The sequence below is a fragment of the Trachemys scripta genome, chromosome 5, assembly GCF_013100865.1.
Source record: "Trachemys scripta elegans isolate TJP31775 chromosome 5, CAS_Tse_1.0, whole genome shotgun sequence".
NCBI lineage: Eukaryota > Metazoa > Chordata > Testudines > Emydidae > Trachemys > Trachemys scripta.
This window is the reverse complement of record NC_048302.1, coordinates 81,260,254-81,281,521: the sequence shown is the minus strand read 5'-3', so window position 1 is coordinate 81,281,521 and position 21,268 is coordinate 81,260,254. Positions and strand designations below refer to the sequence as shown.

Genomic DNA, 21,268 nt, shown 5'->3' with positions numbered 1-21,268 from the left:
AAAAATCAAGCTAATTTCATTTCAAAACAAGGCCAAAACAAGCCAATCCCTAAGAACCCCAACACTCTGTGACTAGTTCCCCCTGGCGTGCAGTCTGGGACTGTGGTGGGTCCGCTGTGTACACCTAACTCTACCCCTCCCTTGGCCCCACTTGCCCCTTCCCTTGCCCCTTCTTGCTGAGACCGATTTCCCCCCCCCCAAAAAAAGCAACAAGCTATTAGCCAACAAGCAACTCACAAGCCAATTAAGCCAAAAACAAGCCCAATTTCTGAATTTTTTTTTTTTGCAGGTTTGGTGTGTCTGATTACCCTTCTAAAAAGAAGAATTCCATAATATTATTGAGGGAGGACAGGGGAAATTTGCATAGTGTCATATAATGTAAGCTCTATCAAAGAGTGGTTTCTGAAAATTTGCTTTTGAATTAAAAAACAAAACAAAAACACAATAACCTCAGAATTGGAGGAATTTAAAATATAATCTTAAATGCAAAGACAAATTCAGATGCAGACCCCTTCCTTACCCTTTAATTTTAACAAATTCGCCAAATCATGCCTTAATGTGAAAATAGCCACAGGAGGGTAACAGGAGGGCACAAGAAATTCCCTAAGGGTGAGTTTGTGGAGTTTCCATCAAATCACCTTGTGTATGGGAAAGTTTAGGGAGGTCATGGAGGGTTCTCCGATACAGAGGCCGGGGATTATTAGTGCCATGCATGCATGGTGTGCCCCTCTGTACTGCTGTTATGTGCTTGACCCTGGCTTCTGCCAAAGTTATTGCCCCCTATAAGCATCAAGCCTCAGCTCTGCTTCACTGCTTAGATACTAAGATGATCAGTGCTCCATAAATACCTTAGAGAGATGGATAAGGCACGTGTATAATTAATTAGGACAGCTCTTCCACTCCTGTCTATACCCATGAAAAGTGCAACGTGAACAGCTTCAGCGAGTGGTCCACCGCTGTGGAGGTAACAACCCTTCCTATATTTCAGTGCCACTGAAAGCAGTGTCTGCTCTAGCAAAGTTCCCTCCGCTTGCAAAAGCAGAGATACAGTTGAGATCCTTGTATAGTCAAAGCACTTTTGTGAGATGTTTCTGATTAGCCTCTTGTTGATTGCGTTTAAAAAAAATGGCTGAGTCATTTTATAACATGCCCTTTAGCACAATTTAATGGCCTCTTAAATTGCCGTGAGTTTTAGAACTATTGACATATCCACATATTTATTGGAGTAATTTTAGGGCGAAACTGTTCATTTATTTATCTTGTTAAGTGAATTTATTGCTTATAAAGTCCTGGGGATCCAAGTCTCTATTTATTCACACAACAGGTGATAACCCAGGTAAAGTGTGCAAGCTTCCTGACAAAACTGTCATTTGAGGCCCACAAAATCATACCTCCCACCCCAATTTTAAGATAATTTAAGTACCAACTCTAACCTTAGATTTAATTTTTAAAAGGTTGTAGCCTTTTTTAGTTATGGAAATAATGTTGCTTGTGTAAACTAATTACTTGGTTTGAAAGATTATCAAAGTGATTTTTTTTTTTTCTCTCCAAACAATTACTGGTCAGGTTATCAACCCTTCCCTCTGGCTTCATATGACCACAGGCTTCATGGTCCAAGCTTAAGTCCCACAGTTTTCAGGGACTTTGACTAATTGATTTGTAGTTGTGGATGAGCCATTATCTGGCTGCCTGAATGAGCTCTCTCTCTGAGTTGTCATTGTGACATCTAGCCATGAGATGGACCATCTTAGTTATTGAGCTAGGTCAGGTACTTATCAGTGTGTAGGGGAAAGAGGTAATGGGGGTTTGGCCCACTTGTCCTGTTTCAGAAGCCTGCTTGAGGGAGTGGGAACTAGAGGAGGGTGAATCCTTGTGAGGAGAGATGGAAAAAGAAGGCACAATGTGAAGGACTTTGGAAAGAGACAACAGAAGGGGGCTGAAGCCACGCTAGAAGCAAGGGATGGAAGGAGAGGGAGAAGAGAGAGATAATAGAATTCAGGAGGAGGGGAGGATCACAGGAAGAAGAATAATGGAAGAGCACAGTGAAGAGTAAGTGTGACACTGGAGAATGGGTGAAAATAGGAAAGATCAAGTATGGTAGGTAATGAATTAAGAGAATACCAAACGAGAGAGAATAATCAAACATAGGAGAGAAGAATGGGATAAAGAAAATAAAGGATTTAAAAAAAAGAAAAGATTTAAAATGTTTGGGTTAGTGAATTTTGTTTAATTTATGTGTTTCCATATTTTTTTTGGTGTTTTTTTGGCAGATGTCCTATATAATAGCTTATATTTTTGGAGGAAGAAATTGGAACCTCTAGAGCCTCAGGTTATCTGGAGTGTGGTCTACTGCAAACCTCTCCAAACTAACTGTTGCGGTTCATACTCAGCATTGTAGCATCTGAATACCTTTTGTAAAATCTAAATTAACCACACAAGGATCTCTGTCCATCTAGTCTCCTGTAAGAAGAACGATATTTTGCTAGCAATTATTACTGTAGGATAGGGATGTCAAAGAAGAGGGTTTTAACATTTTGATCTGACAGCTTTGAGTTTTGTGGTGATTCTGACATCTATTGGGAGTAAGTTTCATATTCATGGGCCAGCTGCAGAGCAAGTTTTGCCTCCTGCCTAGAGTCTTGCTCTTGTGGTTGATGGTTCTGTTCTTCCAGTGTAAACTAGCTGTTTTAGAAGGTCATATGCATGCTATATGAAGAAGAATCTCTGCTAATCTGGAGCATTCCCTTAGAGGACTTTGACGATAATGACAAAAGCCTTGAACTTGATTCTGTATTTAGTAGGGAGACAGAGTAGAGAGCAGACGTCTGGAGTGATGTGCGCTCATCATTCTTTTTTGCTGAGCAAGCAGGGCTGCAACTTTTTTGTTTGAAGGTTGGTGATTTAATTCCTAGGTACAATGCATTACAGTGATGAAGCATGGAGGCCATGAATGTGCAGATCACTGTGGTCAACTTTGAATCTATTAGGATGGGGAACACTCTCTGGTCCTGCTGCAGGCGGTAGTCGATTCCTTACATCTATTGATATTTGGGTATCTAATACCATTACTGAGTTCAGAAAGACCTTCAGGATGACCATCATAGTGGTCTGAGGGCAAACACTCATAATGAAAGGTGATGCTATGGTAGTTGTGAGGTCCTCAAAGTGCTTCCCTCTCATCACAGTTTGTCCTGTATTGAAATGTTGGCAACTATGCATCGACACGTGTGCAAGCAGTTGGGCTCTCCTGCTGCTGAAGAAAAGAAAGCTAACGGTGACTTGAAGATTCTGCCTATGTCAGTTAAATATGGGGCGTGCCAAAAAAAGTTTGGAGAGGTCCTTTAAGAAAGGTAATTTTAATGGCCTCCCCAAATTTTTTGGGCCAGTCCCCCTTTCTCCCTTCATAACATTTATTTGCTTCAACTTTGTTCTGACAGGGATAGCTCTAAGGCAGGGGCGGGCAAACTTTTTGGCCTGAGGGCCACATCGGGTTTCCGAAATTGTATGGAGGTCTGGTTAGGGGAGGCTGTGCCTCCCCAAACAGTCAGGCTTGGCCTGACCCCTGCCCTCTATCTGATTCCCCCTACTTCTCACCCCCTGACACTCCTCCCCGGGACTCCTGCCCCATCCAACACCCCATGTTCACTGACAGCCCCACCCACCCCCATTTCCTGTCCCCTAACTACCTCCAGAACCCCTGCCCCTGACTGCCCCATCCAACCCCTCCTCTCATTCCTGACTGCCCCCCGGGACCCAGGCCCCATCCAACCACCCCTTCTCCCTGTCCCCTGATTGCCCTAACCCCTATTCACAACCCCACCCCCTGACCACCACCACCCCGAACTCCCCTGCCCCCTTACTGTGCTGCCTGGAGCACCAGTGGCTGGCGGCGCTACAGCCACGCCGCCCAGAGCAGCAGGATAGGCAGCTGTGCTGCCCAGCAGGAGCCAGACACACCACCGTGCAGCACAGTGCACTGGGTCAGGCTGGGCTTTGCAGCTGTGCTGCCCCAGGAGCTCGTAGCCCTGCCACCCAGAGCATTGCACCAGCGGCGCAGTGAGCTGAGGCTGCAGGGGAGGGAGCTAGCCTCTTGGGCCGGGCAGGAGGGTCCCGTGGGCAGGATGTGGCCCACGGGCCGTAGTTTTCCCACTCTGCTCTAAGGGTAAGAAAGTAGTTCATTCTCTCCACATGCTGAATCCTCATCCTCTCCACTGAGAGGATGCCAATTTAGTGTTAATTTGGAAAGTATTTTTTGTGATGTGCACTACCACTTGCTCAAGATGCAATATACAGACAGTTCCTATTGCAGAAAGCTTGTAAAATAATTAAAACAGACCTAGAATAGAGTGGTTGCACTCGGAAGTCCAGAGGAGTGAATGATTACACTCTTAACGTATTCTAAGAACTGCACTGAGACTATCTTTTGACATTAGCCATTGAACAGCCTAAATTAGAAGGCATGAGAATGACTTTCTGTCACTATTGTACTGGTGCCACATGTGACCCAGTAACCTGAAGTGAAAGGCTTGGTAATCCATTATGAAGCACTGGGGTTATCCAGACACCACTCATTTTTTTTTATTTATAAAACAAGTCAATAACACATGGCCTGTAATGGTGACATTTCAGAGACTGTTTTTAGTATGGTATAACCTTAATAACAATTGTGGCAGCTAATCATTATCTGCTTTTTATTTGGGCTTGAATGAGATATGTTTGTTACATGTGGAGGAATTTTATTCATTTGTATGCTATATGACAAAGTATATTAACTTTGAGTAGCTATTGGTATAGTTATATTCAATGAATACTTTCCAGTTGATTTTCAGATTACAATAAATGAGGAAGTCCTTTAGCCTAATTTTTTACTTAGTCTTAAATTTAGTTTTATATAGACAAACTTAATATTTGCAAGAAAATTCAAACTGAAGTTAGTAGACTTCTTTAGTAGTTGCTTTCAGATGTTCCTTTCATGACAGAGTAAAAAATTGTGTAATTAACTTTGGCATTTAATTTATCAGACCTTCCATGGTATAGCAGTATTCCCTATTTTTCGGGTTTATGAACTTACATCGTTACATTTTTGACATTTTATTATCTTATTATATTATTTTTATTATAAAGTTGCCGTATGTTTCAGACTATTTAAAGATACCTTTAAATTGTCTGAAACATACGGAAACTTTGAGAGATCATAATCTAGTCATGTTACTTTTCTACATATTAGAGATGTAAGACTTTAATTATGTGATTTAAAATACAAAAAGGATTTAATCAAAATTAAAATGACACAAGTAATTTTTGCAAAGCCTCGGTTAATGATTCTTTATTTTGTTTCAGGGGTTTTGATAATTGCCACCATGGGGAGACCCTTGACCATGCTGCTGTTGCTGCTGGTGCAGCATTTTGGAAACTGTGAAGGAAATCAAAGACCATATCATTCTTCACTAGTGCAATTTACACAAGTCCAGTACAATGCCACGGTGTATGAAAATTCTGCAGCCAAGACTTATATTGAGCAGCCAGTAAAAATGGGCATTTACCTTGCAAATCCACTGTGGGACATAAGATACAAAATTATATCTGGTGACAATGAAAACTTGTTCAAAGCTGAAGAGTATATTCTTGGAAACTTTTGCTTTTTGAGAATACGGACCAAGGGAGGAAATACAGCTATTCTTAACAGAGAGGTGAAAGACCATTACATATTGACTGTAAAAGCAGTTGAAAAGAATACTAATGCTGAAGCACGCACACAGGTCAGGGTGCAGATACTGGATACAAATGACTTAAGACCCTTGTTTTCTCCAACATCTTACAGTGTTTCTTTGCCTGAAAATACAGCAATAAGGACCAGCATTGCTAGAGTAAGTGCAACAGATGCAGATATTGGAACCAATGGAGAATTTTACTACAGTTTTAAAGAAAGAACAGATATGTTTGCTATACATCCAACCAGTGGTGCAGTGGTTCTAACTGGAAGACTCGACTATGCAGAAACTAAGCTTTATGAGATGGAAATCCTCGCAGTGGATCGTGGAATGAAATTGTATGGCAGCAGCGGTATTAGCAGCATGGCAAGGCTAACTGTTCACGTAGAGCAAGCAAATGAATATGCTCCTGTTATTACAGCTGCTGTCTTGGCTCCTTCAGAATTGGATAAGGATCCAACATATGCAATTGTGACTGTTGAGGACAGTGATCAGGGTTCAAATGGAGAAATAGCATCTTTAAGTATTGTGGCTGGTGACCCACTTCAACAATTCAAAACAGTGAGGTCTGTTCCAGGAGGTAAAGAATATAAAATCAAAGCTGTTGGCCACATTGATTGGGAGAGCCAACCTTTTGGATATAATCTGACTCTTCAGGCTAAAGATAAAGGAAATCCTTCACAGTTTTCTTCTGTAAAAGTTATTCACGTGACATCCCCACTGTTTAAGTCTGGACCAGTCAGATTTGAAAAAGATGTATATAGAGCAGAGATAAGTGAATTTGCCCCTCCAAACACTCCTGTGATAATGGTAAAAGCTTTGCCTAATTATTCCCAATTAAAATACATTTTTAAAAATGCACCAGGCAAAGTCCGATTCAACTTAAACCCGCACACAGGTCTTATTACCACTTTAGAACCCATAAAAGCACAATATTCATCCCATTTTGAACTTGAAGTCATGACAAGTGACAGAAAATCCTCTGCAAAAGTGTTGATTAAAGTAAGAGACATGAACAGTAATCCCCCTGAATTTACTCAGACATCATATAAAGCTTCCTTCGATGAGAATGTGCCAGTTGGTACTAGTGTCATGAGTGTGAGTGCAAAAGATCTTGATGAGGGTGAGAATGGTTATGTGACATATAGCATTGCAAACTTGAATCCTTTACCATTTGTGATTAACCATTTCAATGGTATTATCAGTACCACGGAAGACATGGATTATGAATTGATGCCAAGGGTTTACAATTTAAGGATTCGAGCATCTGATTGGGGCATACCATATCGTCGAGAAGTTGAAGTTCCTGTTACTATTATTTTAAATAATTTGAATGATAACACACCGCTGTTTGAAAAAATAAATTGTGAGGGAACAATCCCTCGGGATCTTGGTGTTGGAGAACAAATTACTACTGTATCTGCTATTGATGCTGATGAGCTCCAGTTGGTGAGATACCAGATTGAATCTGGAAATGAATTAGATTTATTTATCTTAAATCCAAACTCTGGGGTGCTTTCCCTGAAGCAATCTCTAATAGATGGTTTAGGTGCTAAAGTATCTTTTCATAGTCTGAGAATTACAGCTACAGATGGTGAGAACTTTGCAGTACCATTATATATCAACATAACGGTAGCTGCCAGTCGTAAACCAGTAAACTTGCAATGTGAAGAGACTGGTGTAGCCAAAATGCTGGCAGAGAAACTACTGCAGGCAAATAAGCCACACAATCATGGCGAGGTTGAGGATGCTTTCTTTGATACTCACTCTATGAATTTACATGCACCTCAGTTTAGAAGTACTCTTTCAAGCAGTGTTGAAGTAAAGGAAAGCCTACCGGTGGGTTCCAGCATAATACTTATGAATGCCACTGATCTTGACATTGGCTTCAATGGAAAACTAGTTTATGCTATCTCTGGAGGTAATAATGATAGTAGTTTTACTGTGGATTTGGAAACAGGAATGTTAAAGATTTTATCTCCCCTTGATCGAGAAGTAAAAGATAAATACACTCTGAATATTACTGTGTATGATCTGGGAATACCACAAAAGTCAGCTTGGCATCTTTTAGATATCAACATTTTGGATGCCAATGATAACAGACCAGAGTTTTTACAGGACAGCTATTTTGTTGAAGTGAGTGAAAACAAGGAGCTGAACAGCGAAATCATTCAGATTGAAGCCACAGATAAAGATTTGGGGCCCAATGGGGAAGTGAAATATTTTCTTCTTACAGATACAGACATGTTCACTATTAACAGTACGACAGGTGTTGTGAAAGTTGTAGGGGCTTTGGATCGTGAAATCCAAAATGTGCATTTCCTGAAAATAGAGGCCAGGGACCAGCCAAATGAAGAATCTCAGTTGTTTTCCAGTGTACTTTTGAAAGTATCTTTAGAAGACGTCAATGACAATCCTCCTAAATTTATTCCATTGAATTATCATGTGAAAATTCGAGAGGACCTTCCAGAAGGAACTATTATCACATGGCTGGAAGCATATGATCCTGATGTGGGCCAGTCAAGTCAAGTACGATACAGCCTTTTAGATAGTGGAGATGGAACCTTTGATGTAGATAAATTGAGTGGAGCAATACGTATTGTACAAAGACTGGATTTTGAAATGAGACAAGTTTATAACCTGACTGTACGGGCCAAGGACAAAGGAAAGCCAATTTCATTATCTTCTACCTGTTACGTTGAGGTTGAGGTGGTTGACGTAAATGAAAATTTGCACCCTCCACGGTTTTCCAGTTTTGTGGATAAGGGCTTTGTAAAAGAAGATGTCCCTATTGGTTCATCTGTGATGACAATAACTGCCTATGATGAGGATGCAGGAAGAGATGGAGAGATTAGGTATTCAATCAGAGATGGATCTGGTGTTGGCATTTTCAGAATAGATGAAGAAAAAGGTAAGAATTTTTTGTCCTATCTTAATTCACTTATTTTGTTTCCAGTATTTAAAAAAACCCAAACAAACAAAACCCCAAACAAACCTAAAGCACTAACAGTGATAAGAATGTGTTTTTACACTATTTTATTAAACATTTCTAATCAATTTATATATTTTTCTTCACAGTTTTAGTGGATGCACACTGGTAGGAAGTGAAACAAAGTGAAAACATTTGATAAAGTTGCATTTTTCCTACTTGGATTAAATATTTACAGCACATATTATACATTGGTCTCAAAACCTCTCCCACATGAGCTCCAAAAGGAATATTATATGGGGTCCAGATTGTGGAGCTCTTACTCACGTTGTTAAGAACTTACTCATGTGAGTAGTTCCATAAGTGAAGACTCACCAGGATGCTACAGTCTGGCTTTAGGGAAAGAGTAAAAACTTTAACTTTGGAATTTTCTTGCCTTTTTTTTTTTCTTTTCTTTTTTTTTAACTGTTAGATCATTGCTATCCTTTGAATATAGCTTCTCTGTGTGCTGATTATATTTGCTGCTTTTGGTAAATTTATTTAGTAGCTTTCTCTGTTGTTCACCCTAACAATAATAACTGTATATTTTTGGTGAACGAACAGAAATAAACTTCTTCCAAACAAAATGTGAATACATTTGCAGCTTGTTAATATAATATTTTATGGTGGTAAAGGATTCATATATGCATTGATATAACAGATTCAGAGGTGTTGCTTTGTTGTGTCAGTGATTAGTAGGTTAAGAACTGTTGGAGGCATTTTATTCCAGTCTAATTCATTCAAAGGTGCTATCGTTATAACCTCAGTAAAATATTAAAATTCTATAAATTATTTCTTGAATAAGTGTCTCTAGCACAGTTAAAATGAAAATTGCTACTCATTCTACCTCCCCCATACAATTTTTTCTTTAAAAAATAAAATATTAAATTTCACAAAATCAAAGAAATTCAGAGTGATGTCTTCTTGTACAGTCTTTCTTTCATGCCACTGCACTCTGATACTTTGTGTCCAAGAGTTGTATGCATTTTCACATACCTTCAGTGCTAGATTACCGAAGCACAAATAACAAAGTTAAGCAGAAATCATGGGCAGAGTTCTGCGCTGTTACACCATTGGTAATCTGTCATAACTCATATTAGTTCACTGGTATCTGAAGATTTCGCTCATGTTTTATTAATTGGTCTCACAGGGTATGTCTACACTGCAGTTAGTCACCTCTGGCTATCCCGTGTCAGCTGACTCACGCTCCTACGGCTCAGGCTGCGGGGCTGTTTAAGAGCAATGTAGACACCTGGGCTTAGGCTGCAGCCCGAGCTCTGAGACACCCCCACCTCGCAGGATCCTAGAGTCTGGGCCCAGGCCGGAGCCTGGAAGGCCAACACAACAATGAAATAGCCCCGCAGCCCGAGCCCCATGAGCCCGAGTCAGCTGGCATGGGACAGCTGCGGTTTTTAATTGCAGTGTAGACCTACCTCCTGTCTGTGGGTAACTCTAGTTACAAGTTACAACTCACTTAATGATTCCATATTTTGTACATAGGGGTCTGCCAAATTCGTGCCTGTGGAAAAACGTGCAACGGACAATGAAATCTGGTCTTTTCTGTATTTTTATCCTATAGTAGAAGTACACGGAGTTTCTCAAACTGGAGGTCCCAACCCAACTCCAGCTGGGGGTTAGAGGTCTATTGTAGGGGGGGTAGTAGTATTGCCACCCTTACTTCTGTGCTGCCTACAGAACTGGGTGGCTGGAGAATGGCAGCTGCTGGCCGGGCGCCCAGCTCTGAAGGCAGCATCGCCAGCAGCAGCACAGAAGTAAAGGTGGCATGGAATATTCAGCTGTATGAACACATCCACAAAATTTGCTATTTATGCCCTAACCAACCTGTGAAAAATGGTCATTTTGTTGCAATTTAGTTAGACCCCTATTTATACACATCTTGTAGTGTCCCATGAGTACTGGTGAGTTGTGCCCGTAAGATTGCTTAGCTTTTCAAGATTTAGAAGAACAAAATGTCGCTTGAAATATTTATTTAGAAAGTCAGCTATTAATCAAAATAATATTGGTTCTTGTTAAAGAGCAGATCTCTAGAGTTGTAATTAGTTTCACCTCTTTTACCTTATATTTGTACAAAGTAGGTTTAGAAAATGTTTAATGAACTACTTTCAAAGTCTTAGTAATTTCATGTTTAGTTTTTGGCATGCTTGACAGATTATTTATGCTTTTCAGTATTCTGTCTCTTCTTTAGTGCAAATATATTCAAGTTTGTTTTATGTAGAAAAGAGTCTTACTTTAGTCCCATATGTGGGTCTGTAGAATTAATCCAGTTTTGCCATTTTACTATCTAGGTGCCATTCTTTCTTCTTCAGTACCAGTTCATTCGTGCATAGTCCTTGATTCTGCCACTCTCATTAAGTAGGTGGCAGAATCATGTGTCTAATGTTTCCTTTTACGCCTTCATTTACCTAAGTGATTTTTTTAAACCTAAGGCCAAATCTTGTTTGCCTTACTTTTTTGAATTTAATAGGACTACTCATATAAGGCAAGCAGGATTTGGTCCCAAGGCTTCTATTTAATACTTTTGGCAGGGATAGTGTTGTGGATATGTGTAAACTCAATTTTAAAAGTGGCTGTTAGCTAACCCTATTTTCATTGCTGATATATAGTGTTATTTTTGTGTTTTGATTTTAATAATCATGTATAGTAGGAGGCCCAACTATACATGCTGTTGAAATCAGATTGCTTACTTCTGTGTACAGCCTCTTTTTCAGCCTTTTTGCGGAAAAAGGGCAATTACCCCCCCCCCTCCACAAAAGGCTGAAAAGAAAGCTGAGAAAAGATGCTTAAAAGGTACCAAGCCCTTCCCAGTATGTTTTAAGAATATAGAGGTCCTTGACACTAAAACACTGCTTAAAAATAAAACCTTTTAATGATGCTTATTTGGAGACCATACAAGGACTCTATTATACTTATAAGTGCAATAGTATTTGTGCCACTCATCACCGTGGTATTCTGCCTTTGCTGTTGGTAATAGGGAATAGGCTGATGGATAGGTGACTGGGAGACAGAGTAGAGAAGCAACAGATTGGAGGGGGGGAGAGACCAGATTGGACTTCTGACAAACAGCTGTGTGACTGATTTTCTAGATTCACTGAGAGGGTAGGGAAGAGCCCTTTATTCCTTGAGCCAGTTGTCTCCGAGGTATTCTCCTCTGGCAGCATCGTATTGCTTCATTCATGTTACTCCCAGTCCAAAGGTAGGTAGACTTCATATTTTAGGAAACTTTTTTGACTCAGAACTAAGATACCAAGTATCTAAAGGGAACCACCTATCTTATATTTAAGGAATCAAAGGTGGGAATCACATGAAGTGCATGTGGGGAATTTAAAACCTATGAGGGGGTGTGGGTGTGAAAACAGTTCAACATGATGGAATTTCTTGGGGCTGGAGGTGGTTTGATTTTTTTCAGAAAGCTAGGAAATTACCTACAAAACTTGCATTACAAGAACCTTAAGTTTGCAAAGTCAAGCTCAAAAGTTAGGAAATAACAGTAGCACCTCAATTTTACAAACACCAGTCTCTTATGAATGATCGCTTATATGAACCTTTTTTCTTGAGTGTGTGTGTGTGTGTGTGTGTGAAATTAAATAATGACAGCAATGTAAGTGAAGAACAACATCCTTTCACATCCCAATGCCTTCAGTGGATTGGAAATCACTTTGCAGTGGCTGACAGGATAAGAAGAAAACTATGCGCTGTACTAATACTTAGAACCTTACCTACTGCAACTTTTGAGATGTTTGATTTTATGAACTACTCAGTCCCCAATTAGTTAGTAAAATAGGGTTCTAGCCTATTAAAATTAAGGTTGGTTTCTTGAGTGCCTGTGCAACCTTAAGTTAGCCATTTCCTATAGTTTTAAATGCTTGATTTTTGTCACCTTAATATTCTTCTAATGCCTTCAGGCCAGTTGCCCTCCTCTAGAACAGTGGTCTCCAAACTTTTTTGATCGTGCACCCCTATCAGTAAAAATTTTTTGAGCATGCACCGCCTGCCGCGCCAAAGCGCAAAAAAAAAAAAGGCCACTCAGACTCCCACCCGAACTGCTGAAGCCAAAAAAAAAAGCGTTCCTCCTGCCGCGCACCTCCAAGGATCCTCTTGTGCGCACCCCACTGCTCTAGAACATGCTTTCTCATGTACTAGTATGTACATACCCTCATAGGATATACTTTCAGGCAGCCGCATGTCCTTGTGCACCCCAACTCGGCAATCAGAGGATTGGAAAATGATCCCCTAGATGTGCTTCTGTCATTTTAAATGTCCCTTTTTTGTTTTGGAGCTGTTGCGCCCTAAAATGCCCCGTGGCAAGAAAGAACTCCAAAAATGGAGTATTTTCTAGTCTCACTGCTAATGACTGGAGATGAGGAAGTTGGGCACCTCTTGCATTCCCCTATCAATATTTTATTTGGATATGTACATGGGACAGGCTTACTATATGGCTACCAAAATCCTAGAGTGGGGCAGTTGGCCATCTTTGAAGGTTCAGTGGGAGGTTTGCAGTCCCTGCCTTCATTCCATAAGACAGCTTAAGGCAGGGGTGGGCAAACTTTTTAGGCTGAGGGCCACGTCTGTGTGGGGAAACTGTATGCAGGGCAGGGGGTTGGGGTGTGGGAGGGAGTGCAGGGTGTGGGAGGGAGTACGGTGTGCAGGAAGGGGTTCAAGGCAAGGGATTGGGGCAGAGGAGGGGTGCGGGGTGTGAGGGAGCTCAGGGCAGGGGGTTGGGGTGCAGGAGGGGTGCAGGGTGTGTGAGGGAGCTTAGGGCAGGGGGTTGGGGTGCGGGGTGTATGGGGGGCTCAGGGCAGGGGGTTGGGGTATAGGAGGGGTGTGAGGTGTAGGCAGGGAGTTGGGGGGCAGGGTGCAGGAGGGGTTCAAGCTCCGGGCCAGCACTGCTTACCTAAAGCAGCTCCGGGGTGGCAGCGGCGTGCGCCAGGGCAGGCTCCCTGCATGCCTGCCCTGGCCCATGCTGCGCTGCTCCAGGAAGCGCTGTGGCCCCTAGGGAAAGAGGGGCGGAGGGCTCCGTGTGTGCTGCCCTTGCCGCACTTCCAGGTACCTCCCCCGAAGCTCCTATTCGCCACGGTTCCCCGTTCCTGGCCAATGGGAGGTGCGGGGAGCGGTGCCTGGAGGCAAGGGCAACGCATGGAGCCCTTTTCCCCCCTGCCCGGGGTGGGGCCCACAGGGATGTGGTGCCAGCCACTTCTGAGAGCAGCACAGGGCCCAAAGCGCCATGGGGGGCAATCCCGCGGGCCGGATCCAAAGCCCTGAGGGGCCGGATCCGGCCCACGGGCCATAGTTTTCCCACCCCTGGCCTAAAGTCCGGAGGCCCTACTGGAGACTATTTGGGTGTAAGGAGACAGTAGTGGGGTAAAACATTTTTATGTGTTTTATTGGGGTTGGCTCAACATTTGCTAGGAAACCAAAACTTCAAGCAAACCTCAGGAGAAACAACTGGGACCAACCAGTTTAGGTTCACCAAAAATGTGTGAACCCAAATACACATTTCATGCTGCTCCAGGGAACGAAACCATAGCTCAGGGGTTCTCAAACTGGGGGTTGGGACCCCTCAGGGGATCACAAGATTATTACATAGGGGGTGGCAAGCTGTCAACCTCCACCCCAAACGCCTCTTTGCCTCCAGCATTTATAATGGTGTTAAATATATTAAAAAGTGTTTTTAATTTATTAGGGGGATCACACTCAGAGGCTTGCTATGTGGAAGGGGTCACCAGTAAAAAAAGTTTGAGAGCCACTGCCATAGCTGGTTCTGTGTGTTGAGAATCACCTCTGAACTAGTTCCCAGAGATGTAGCATGAAAGCTCCAACATGTTCCATAACAAATATATGTACTACAGACAGACAAAAATATTTTATAAATCATACACATGCACCTGGGGCACTGGAGATGGAATACTTTATCCTTTGAGGTCCAAAACCAACTGTCACTTGAGCCTAAGGAGAGCTTCCTCAGATAGACAGATGCACTCATGCAAATGGCTTAATTCAGTATTCACTGTAAACCCTGATAAGGTTGGTTTTTTTTTTTTTTTTTTTTTTTTTTTTTTAAAATATTTTAACATCATGCTATTGCTAGCAGAACTTATATTATGGATTTTTTGCCATATTTACTCCCCCAAAGTCTGGTGAATTTAGAGTAGTTGTAGAAGCTTTTGAAAATGGCCAACTACCAACTGCTTATTAACGTTTTCTTTGAGTTGTTATAGCAATTAGTATCTTAATATAAAATGATTTGTCAGACAAACATCAAGAATTCCAGCAGTATAGCTGTGTCCAAAACTTCAACTACTGTGATTTTGCTTATTAATAAAGACTTCAGATACAGGGATTACTAATAATATTAAAACAGCTTTTGTAGTTTTGTGGTAACCCCCCTCTAAAGTTTTTCATATTAATTTTTGAGTGCATCATCAATCAGTATTTTAATGATAGGATTCATTTGAACACTTGTTACAGTACAAACTAAAGTATTTTTTTCAGAAACCTGTTAAATTAACCAATTGAATACACTGAAACAAATGTTTAATGAAGTATATATTTTTAATTTTTTATGTGGTCACTTGTCCTTTATTGTATTTATTGATTTTATTTTTTAATTAACTGAAATAAACTGATATATTTTTTAATAATATTAATGTATAATAGTTTAAAATTGTATATTTTCTTGGGGAGAACAAATACAGTATTACCTTGCTACCCCTTGTTTCAGTACCTCCTGAATCTTCATTGATCATGGATTTTTATGTTTACATTTTACTGGATCACAAAATGGTGAAGCGCTGCTGCCATGGCAGAGCAAATGCAAGTGATATGTGTCATGTGGACCAGTGGGTGAATGAACTTATCACCTAGAATAAAGTGAGGAGCAGGGGGTAATGCTCTACAATAGGGCTACAGCACTGGCTGCTGCTTTTGCTCAGCCTCTCTCTTTCCTGTTGCTTAAGGCAAGGTCAAGATCTGACTGCTCCCATAATAGCTTTCCTGTGACTTCCATTGAAACTGAGAGTAACCCAAGATCATTATGTGGAGTGAGGGACTCTAGTGAGGCAGTTTCCCACCTCTCTTCTCCCTTCAGCAGTGGCCATGGCTGTTAGATAAATTGACTCTGATCCTCGTGGGGTTGAGTCCAGCTGTGGAAAGAGATTAAAGATGACATTTGGAATAGAAGCCACTAAAATCAACATAAACTGACCTCTGTTGTGTGACATGGGAATTATATTTTTGCAACCCTGATCCAGGTCGGGTGTCTGAGGGCAGGAAATAATGATCAGGCTCTTACTGGTGTTTCTCTTGGATGCAGGTGTGTCACTCCCAGCACAATTTACAAATACAGGCATAAAATATACTAATGAACATACAACTGGAGAACAAAGGTCCTAGATAATGATGCAGAAAGAACTACAACAGACTTGTTTGCGACACTTGAAATAAGTAAACAAAAATCTGCATTTCAAAATAAAAAATATTAAAGCTGAGTGCAAAATAATCTCGTATACTCAGAGTAGTATCCGCTCAATGTTAAAATTAAAAACTAAGATTTTCACAAAGCAAATCTATCCAGCAAAGCTACACTGGCATATCTGGAAAAGACAGATACCATACAGTAGACCTTGGAATAAAAGAAAATAAAGTCCCACATTCTTAGGTTGAAAAGCAGTCTACAAATTCAGATGATCAGATATATCTACTAAACGAGATTAAATGTATTCTTAAAGAATTTGAGGAATTTAACAGTGGAATATATTAATGATAGAATGCATCACATTGATATAGATTCCAGAGTGCTATTAAAAATACATGCACTGAGCAGTGAAACGGAGATAAATCATGCCAATTTTATGCAGCTGCTGCTGTTTGGAGACGCTCTGAGGGGCAGCAGAGGCAGACAGAACTAGTCATAGGTGAGGAAGACACAAAGCAGAAGCTGTTCAGGGCCATAGAAACACAGAAATCCCTTCCCTCCCTGTCCCTGTCCCAAGTCCTACATTGGCCCTAGGATGATGCTCTGCAGAGGGAAGGGAGAACAAAGAAGAATGCTCATTCCCCTTTTCCAGTAGCTAGACATTTACACCAGCCAGAGGCTGAAATGAAATGGAGCCCCCAAACAGTTTCTAGGAATAGTGTCTGATAGCATCCCAGAACCCATTCCAGCTCTGGTGGGGAGACTGGATTGTAAATTTGGTCCTCCAGCTAGCAGGTGCCCTGGATATGTTCCAAAGCCTTAGCCAGTGCCAGGCAGGGTCATGGATTAGATGGCTTGCAATAACCTGGCAACCAACATTCAATCCACATACCTAATGGGTCTTTTCTTGTCCTCCCTTCCTATCCCCATAGCCATATTAATGAAGTTCTCGCATCTTCATCTGAACAGTGCAAATTAAAGTTTGGGATAGTTATTTTTTTGTATTACAGAATAACAATAATTTTGTTCTGAAACTAACAATCAACCATTTTTTTGCTTTCAAGTTATTCAGAACATCTTATATCCCTGTGATTATTTGAACTTCAGAGGGTTAATATACACTTGACAAACTCATAAGATTCGAGGAAGTTGAGAAAGAAGGTTTTGTGTGTTTGCTAAAAAGTGTAAAAAATTATAAAGATTTATTGAAGAGTAGAAATCTCTCTCTCTCTCTCTCTCTCCTTTACAGGACTGTGTCTGTGGGCCATAGAATATCATCAGTAAGACTTACTGGGTATCAGACATCCTATTTCCAACACAATACCAAACCTATTTCCAAGAGTGAAAGGAGATAATTCATTAGAATTATGAATAAGATTTATAACTATTTAGAGTAAAATATTGAATTATGCTGCTAATAAGTGCAGGACATTCTTAACCTGGCATATAATAAACTGAGCGTATTAAAATGCGCTTACAACTTACTTGTAATTATAGCCTTTTTTTTTTTTTAAGGAACATGATCTACATTTATGATTAAATACTTAAAAGGATTATGTCAAGTTATACATTTTCAATGGCTGCCCTTTGGCTTTTATTTAACTTTTCTTGTTATTACACCATTCATTACTGTTGAGTTTTAATAATGAGTGTGGACATTTACAAAGATTAAAAATTGTGATCATTAAATGAGCACATCACCAAATTCATGTTGCTGTTGGGAAAGGCTTTTTAATCCAGATTTATGATACAGAATTGAGACTGTAGGACCTCTTTTATTTCCTTTAAGCAAATCAGTTTTGTAACTCAGCAGTCCTACAACAGATCTTTTTAGATTTGCCTTAAATTCATATAGTAAAACAATTTGATCTACTTGCCCTAAAACTATACCTTAAGAGGTTTTTTTAAAATACATTCTAATTCCTTTTTTGTAAAAAAATAACTCAATCATAAGGAAATATGAGAACTTCATGCTTTACTCAAGTTTAAAGACTACTGTAATTTCCGGAGTTTTCACCTCAGTGTTGTTATGAACTATCAGTTCCTAAAGCTAAATGGAGCATGCTCAGATCATCTTCCCATCAAAGCCATCTGTTGCATATTTTGTGTGTATTCCTAATCATGCTAAATCTGTCAGCTGTTTTAACATTTAAATTCTGTTTAAATAAATCTCCATATTTTAATGGTTTACACTTACTGAAACTTGTAGTGGAAAAATTGGTGACCAGACCACCTTTTCTGTAGAAGGTATTAAGTGTGAGACTGAGGCATTGTTAGTTGATTGGGGAGAATGTATTTATATATCACATTATTTGCATGTGAGAGAGACTGGAAAATGTAGTGAAACATTTTTCTTCATCACCCCATCCCTCTCTACCCATACATTATATACCTGGCATCAGGCCAGATTATTAGAAGGGTTCCAATCTTTTCCTGATCATGAATTTGAGATCAATTTGATCACCTACAGCTAATCAGCAGAATGACTGACAAGGAAGCCTTCAGCAGACGCTTTCCCCTAGTTTGTCAAAAATGTGGAGGAGTTTGCAAGCCAAAGGCAGCCCTTGTTGCTTGAAGGGAGATGTGTGGAGCCATTCCAAAGGCTCTAAAAGGAGATATGAAGGGCCTACTGAAGCAGCCCAAAGAGGAATCAAGTGATTCATTTGCTTACGTGATCAGCAGGCATACAAAGTTGTTAATCCATGTGGCTGCTGTGGATGAGCGTGTCTTCCCTGATTTCCTGTTCCATGTGATATTAAGAAGGGCAGAAAGGGACACTGCTAGTGGTGTAAAGATTGAATCTATTCCCTGCCATGTTGAGGGAATAGAGTTCAGCAGGCTGGTAATGATGAAGCCATAGATGGGGAAAACAAACTGGCATATGAATGACTATGCTAAGGCCTTGGCTACACTAGCAATTTACAGTGCTGCACTCAGGGGTGTGAAAAAACACCCCACCTGAGCACAGCAAGTGCAGCGCTGTAAAGCACCAGTGTAATCAGCGCTGCACGCTCGCTTGCAGCGCTGCAAGCTATTCCCCTCGGAGAGGTGGAGTACTTGCAGCGCTGCAAGAGAGCTCTCGCAGCGCTGGCGGCGCGACTACACTCGCGCTTCACAACACTGCCACGGCAGCGCTGTAAATCCGCGAGTGTAGCCAAGGCCTAAGCCACAGAGAATAGTAATGTAGGATTGGTGTGAGGGAAAGAACAGTAGCTGATCAGAAAGTTATGGGGAATTCCCCTGTGTTTCTGACCCTCCCTCCTCCCAACTACTTCTGTGAATACTATGCTAGGATCAGACACTCTATAGTCTAACAGATCCCCACAGGAGGAAAGCTATGTCAAAGATCAGGACCAATTGGAGAACTGAACAGCTGCATCTAAGAAGCTGAGCTTGGTAGATAGCAAGATAGCAGAGCTTAGTAGAATCCTGGACAAAGGAGCACTTGAAGCCAGCTGGTTACATTAATTAAATACTAATACAACCAGCAATTCTGCATTGCGTGGCCAGATCGAGAATGGCAAAACAGTATATGGAATATCCTGATCTTGTGGGGGAGGTTTGTTGAGGAAATTGGAGACCATGTGCATAATGACTCAAATTCTTTTTTTCAGTTATGCTGATGTAAGTTCTATGTAACTCCATTTGTACTAGGATAAAACTAGTTTAAGTGGGATCAGAATCTGGATTTATGAGAGGATTTTGTATTAAAGGAAATAGCATTTTGAGGTTACCCAACATAGTCTGTAAATGCATTTAATGTGTTAAATCTTTTGAATGATTGGTATGTAACCTTGACATTTTGGGTATCAATTAAGAGAACCAGAACTATCTGTCTAAGGGGAATGTGTGATGAAGATGTTCACTCTGGGGAGGGGGAAAAAAAGCTAGTAAGCAGAGAGGCATTTTTGCTAACAACTTATTAGGATTATTCCTTGGAATATGGACATAAGACTCTTGGCACATGGATATCTGAAAACAAAAAGGGATGGAAATCCTTTAAAGATTCCAGGTTTAGAATTCAAGGGCATCTATTATGTAGTAGTATCTGATTAAGCTCTCTATCTGGTTGAGATTCCACAATTTCTCTGAGTTTTGGTGATAGGAGTTACTTGTACCAGAACAAAAAGAAAAATATTTGCATTTATGAGAAACTGTAAACATTGCATGAAATGTTTGTCTCTGTTTTACTGACAGTTTTTGTTACTAAAAGAAGAAAATATTTTCTTAAGATATTTTTGTATTTCATTTCATGGTAAGGATAATTGCTTTATGTAGGGGGGAAAGCTAGGCCACAGACCCAGAACTACCTTATCTCCTGCACATTCGTATGCAGAGAATTTGTAATAATTATTAAAACTGGACTTTTTCCCCAAAAAAGCGAGTATTGTGATTACTTGGCAGTTGTTTGACCTGGAGAGCTCTTGTAGTGTTGATAATTCTGTGTAATTTTCTGTTTCTAGTGTTCTGGCAGTAATAATGAGCTTGTTTTGTTTGGTGATTTTTTTAGTATCTATCTACCCTGTCCTCTTAATTGAATTGGGAAAGCAGGACTGGATTGAGGAGGGATAAGCAAATTGAATTGATTTGGGGGACAAGGACTACCCCTGTGTCTTCAATTTTGCATCTCCCAGTGGCCATGAAAAGACCATGCAGGAATTTCCTCCTTGGAGCTTCCTCTCAACCACCTGAAGACTGCAAAACTAATTGATTTGATTTGCACATAAAACATCCTTAACAGATTTTATAGTTACAGACCATAATGATCCGCCAGTTATAGTGCTCAGCCAAAAACAGGCACCACATCTTACAAATTTCATTTCACACATTTGAATGGGTTTGTGATCCACACTGGCAGGGCTGAAGGTTGAGAGGCATGAGTGGGAGTGGAGCTGAGGCCCTGGCTCAGTTTGTCTGCTGCAAGGCAGGCTCTCCTGTATAAGGGACCATGAAACTGCTGGGGCAATTTTAAGATTGCACAGTCACATAGACATGCACACGTCCTATGGATTGGAACTGTTTTTATGCTCTGTATGTAATGATCCCCTTGGGGGTATGTATAGGGGAATAAGCATGATATGGAATGTAGGGGAGAAGTCTATTGCCAAGAAGCCCTGTGTGGTTTCAGTTCTTTGCTCCTGCTAGTAGTCTTGCACT

At 40.7% G+C, this 21,268-nt stretch overlaps 1 protein-coding gene across 6 annotated transcripts in view; it reads left to right on the top strand.

Moving 5' to 3' along the window:
- Positions 1-21,268, top strand: part of FAT1 (FAT atypical cadherin 1) — a 166,145-nt gene that overhangs the window by 9,023 nt on the left and 135,854 nt on the right. For all 6 annotated transcript variants that reach the window (XM_034771806.1, XM_034771809.1, XM_034771808.1 and 3 more), the window contains exon 2: positions 5,341-8,622. In XM_034771806.1, coding sequence (XP_034627697.1) covers positions 5,361-8,622 — 3,262 coding nt within the window. In that variant the 5' untranslated portion in view covers positions 5,341-5,360. The remainder of the gene's footprint in view (positions 1-5,340; positions 8,623-21,268) is intronic.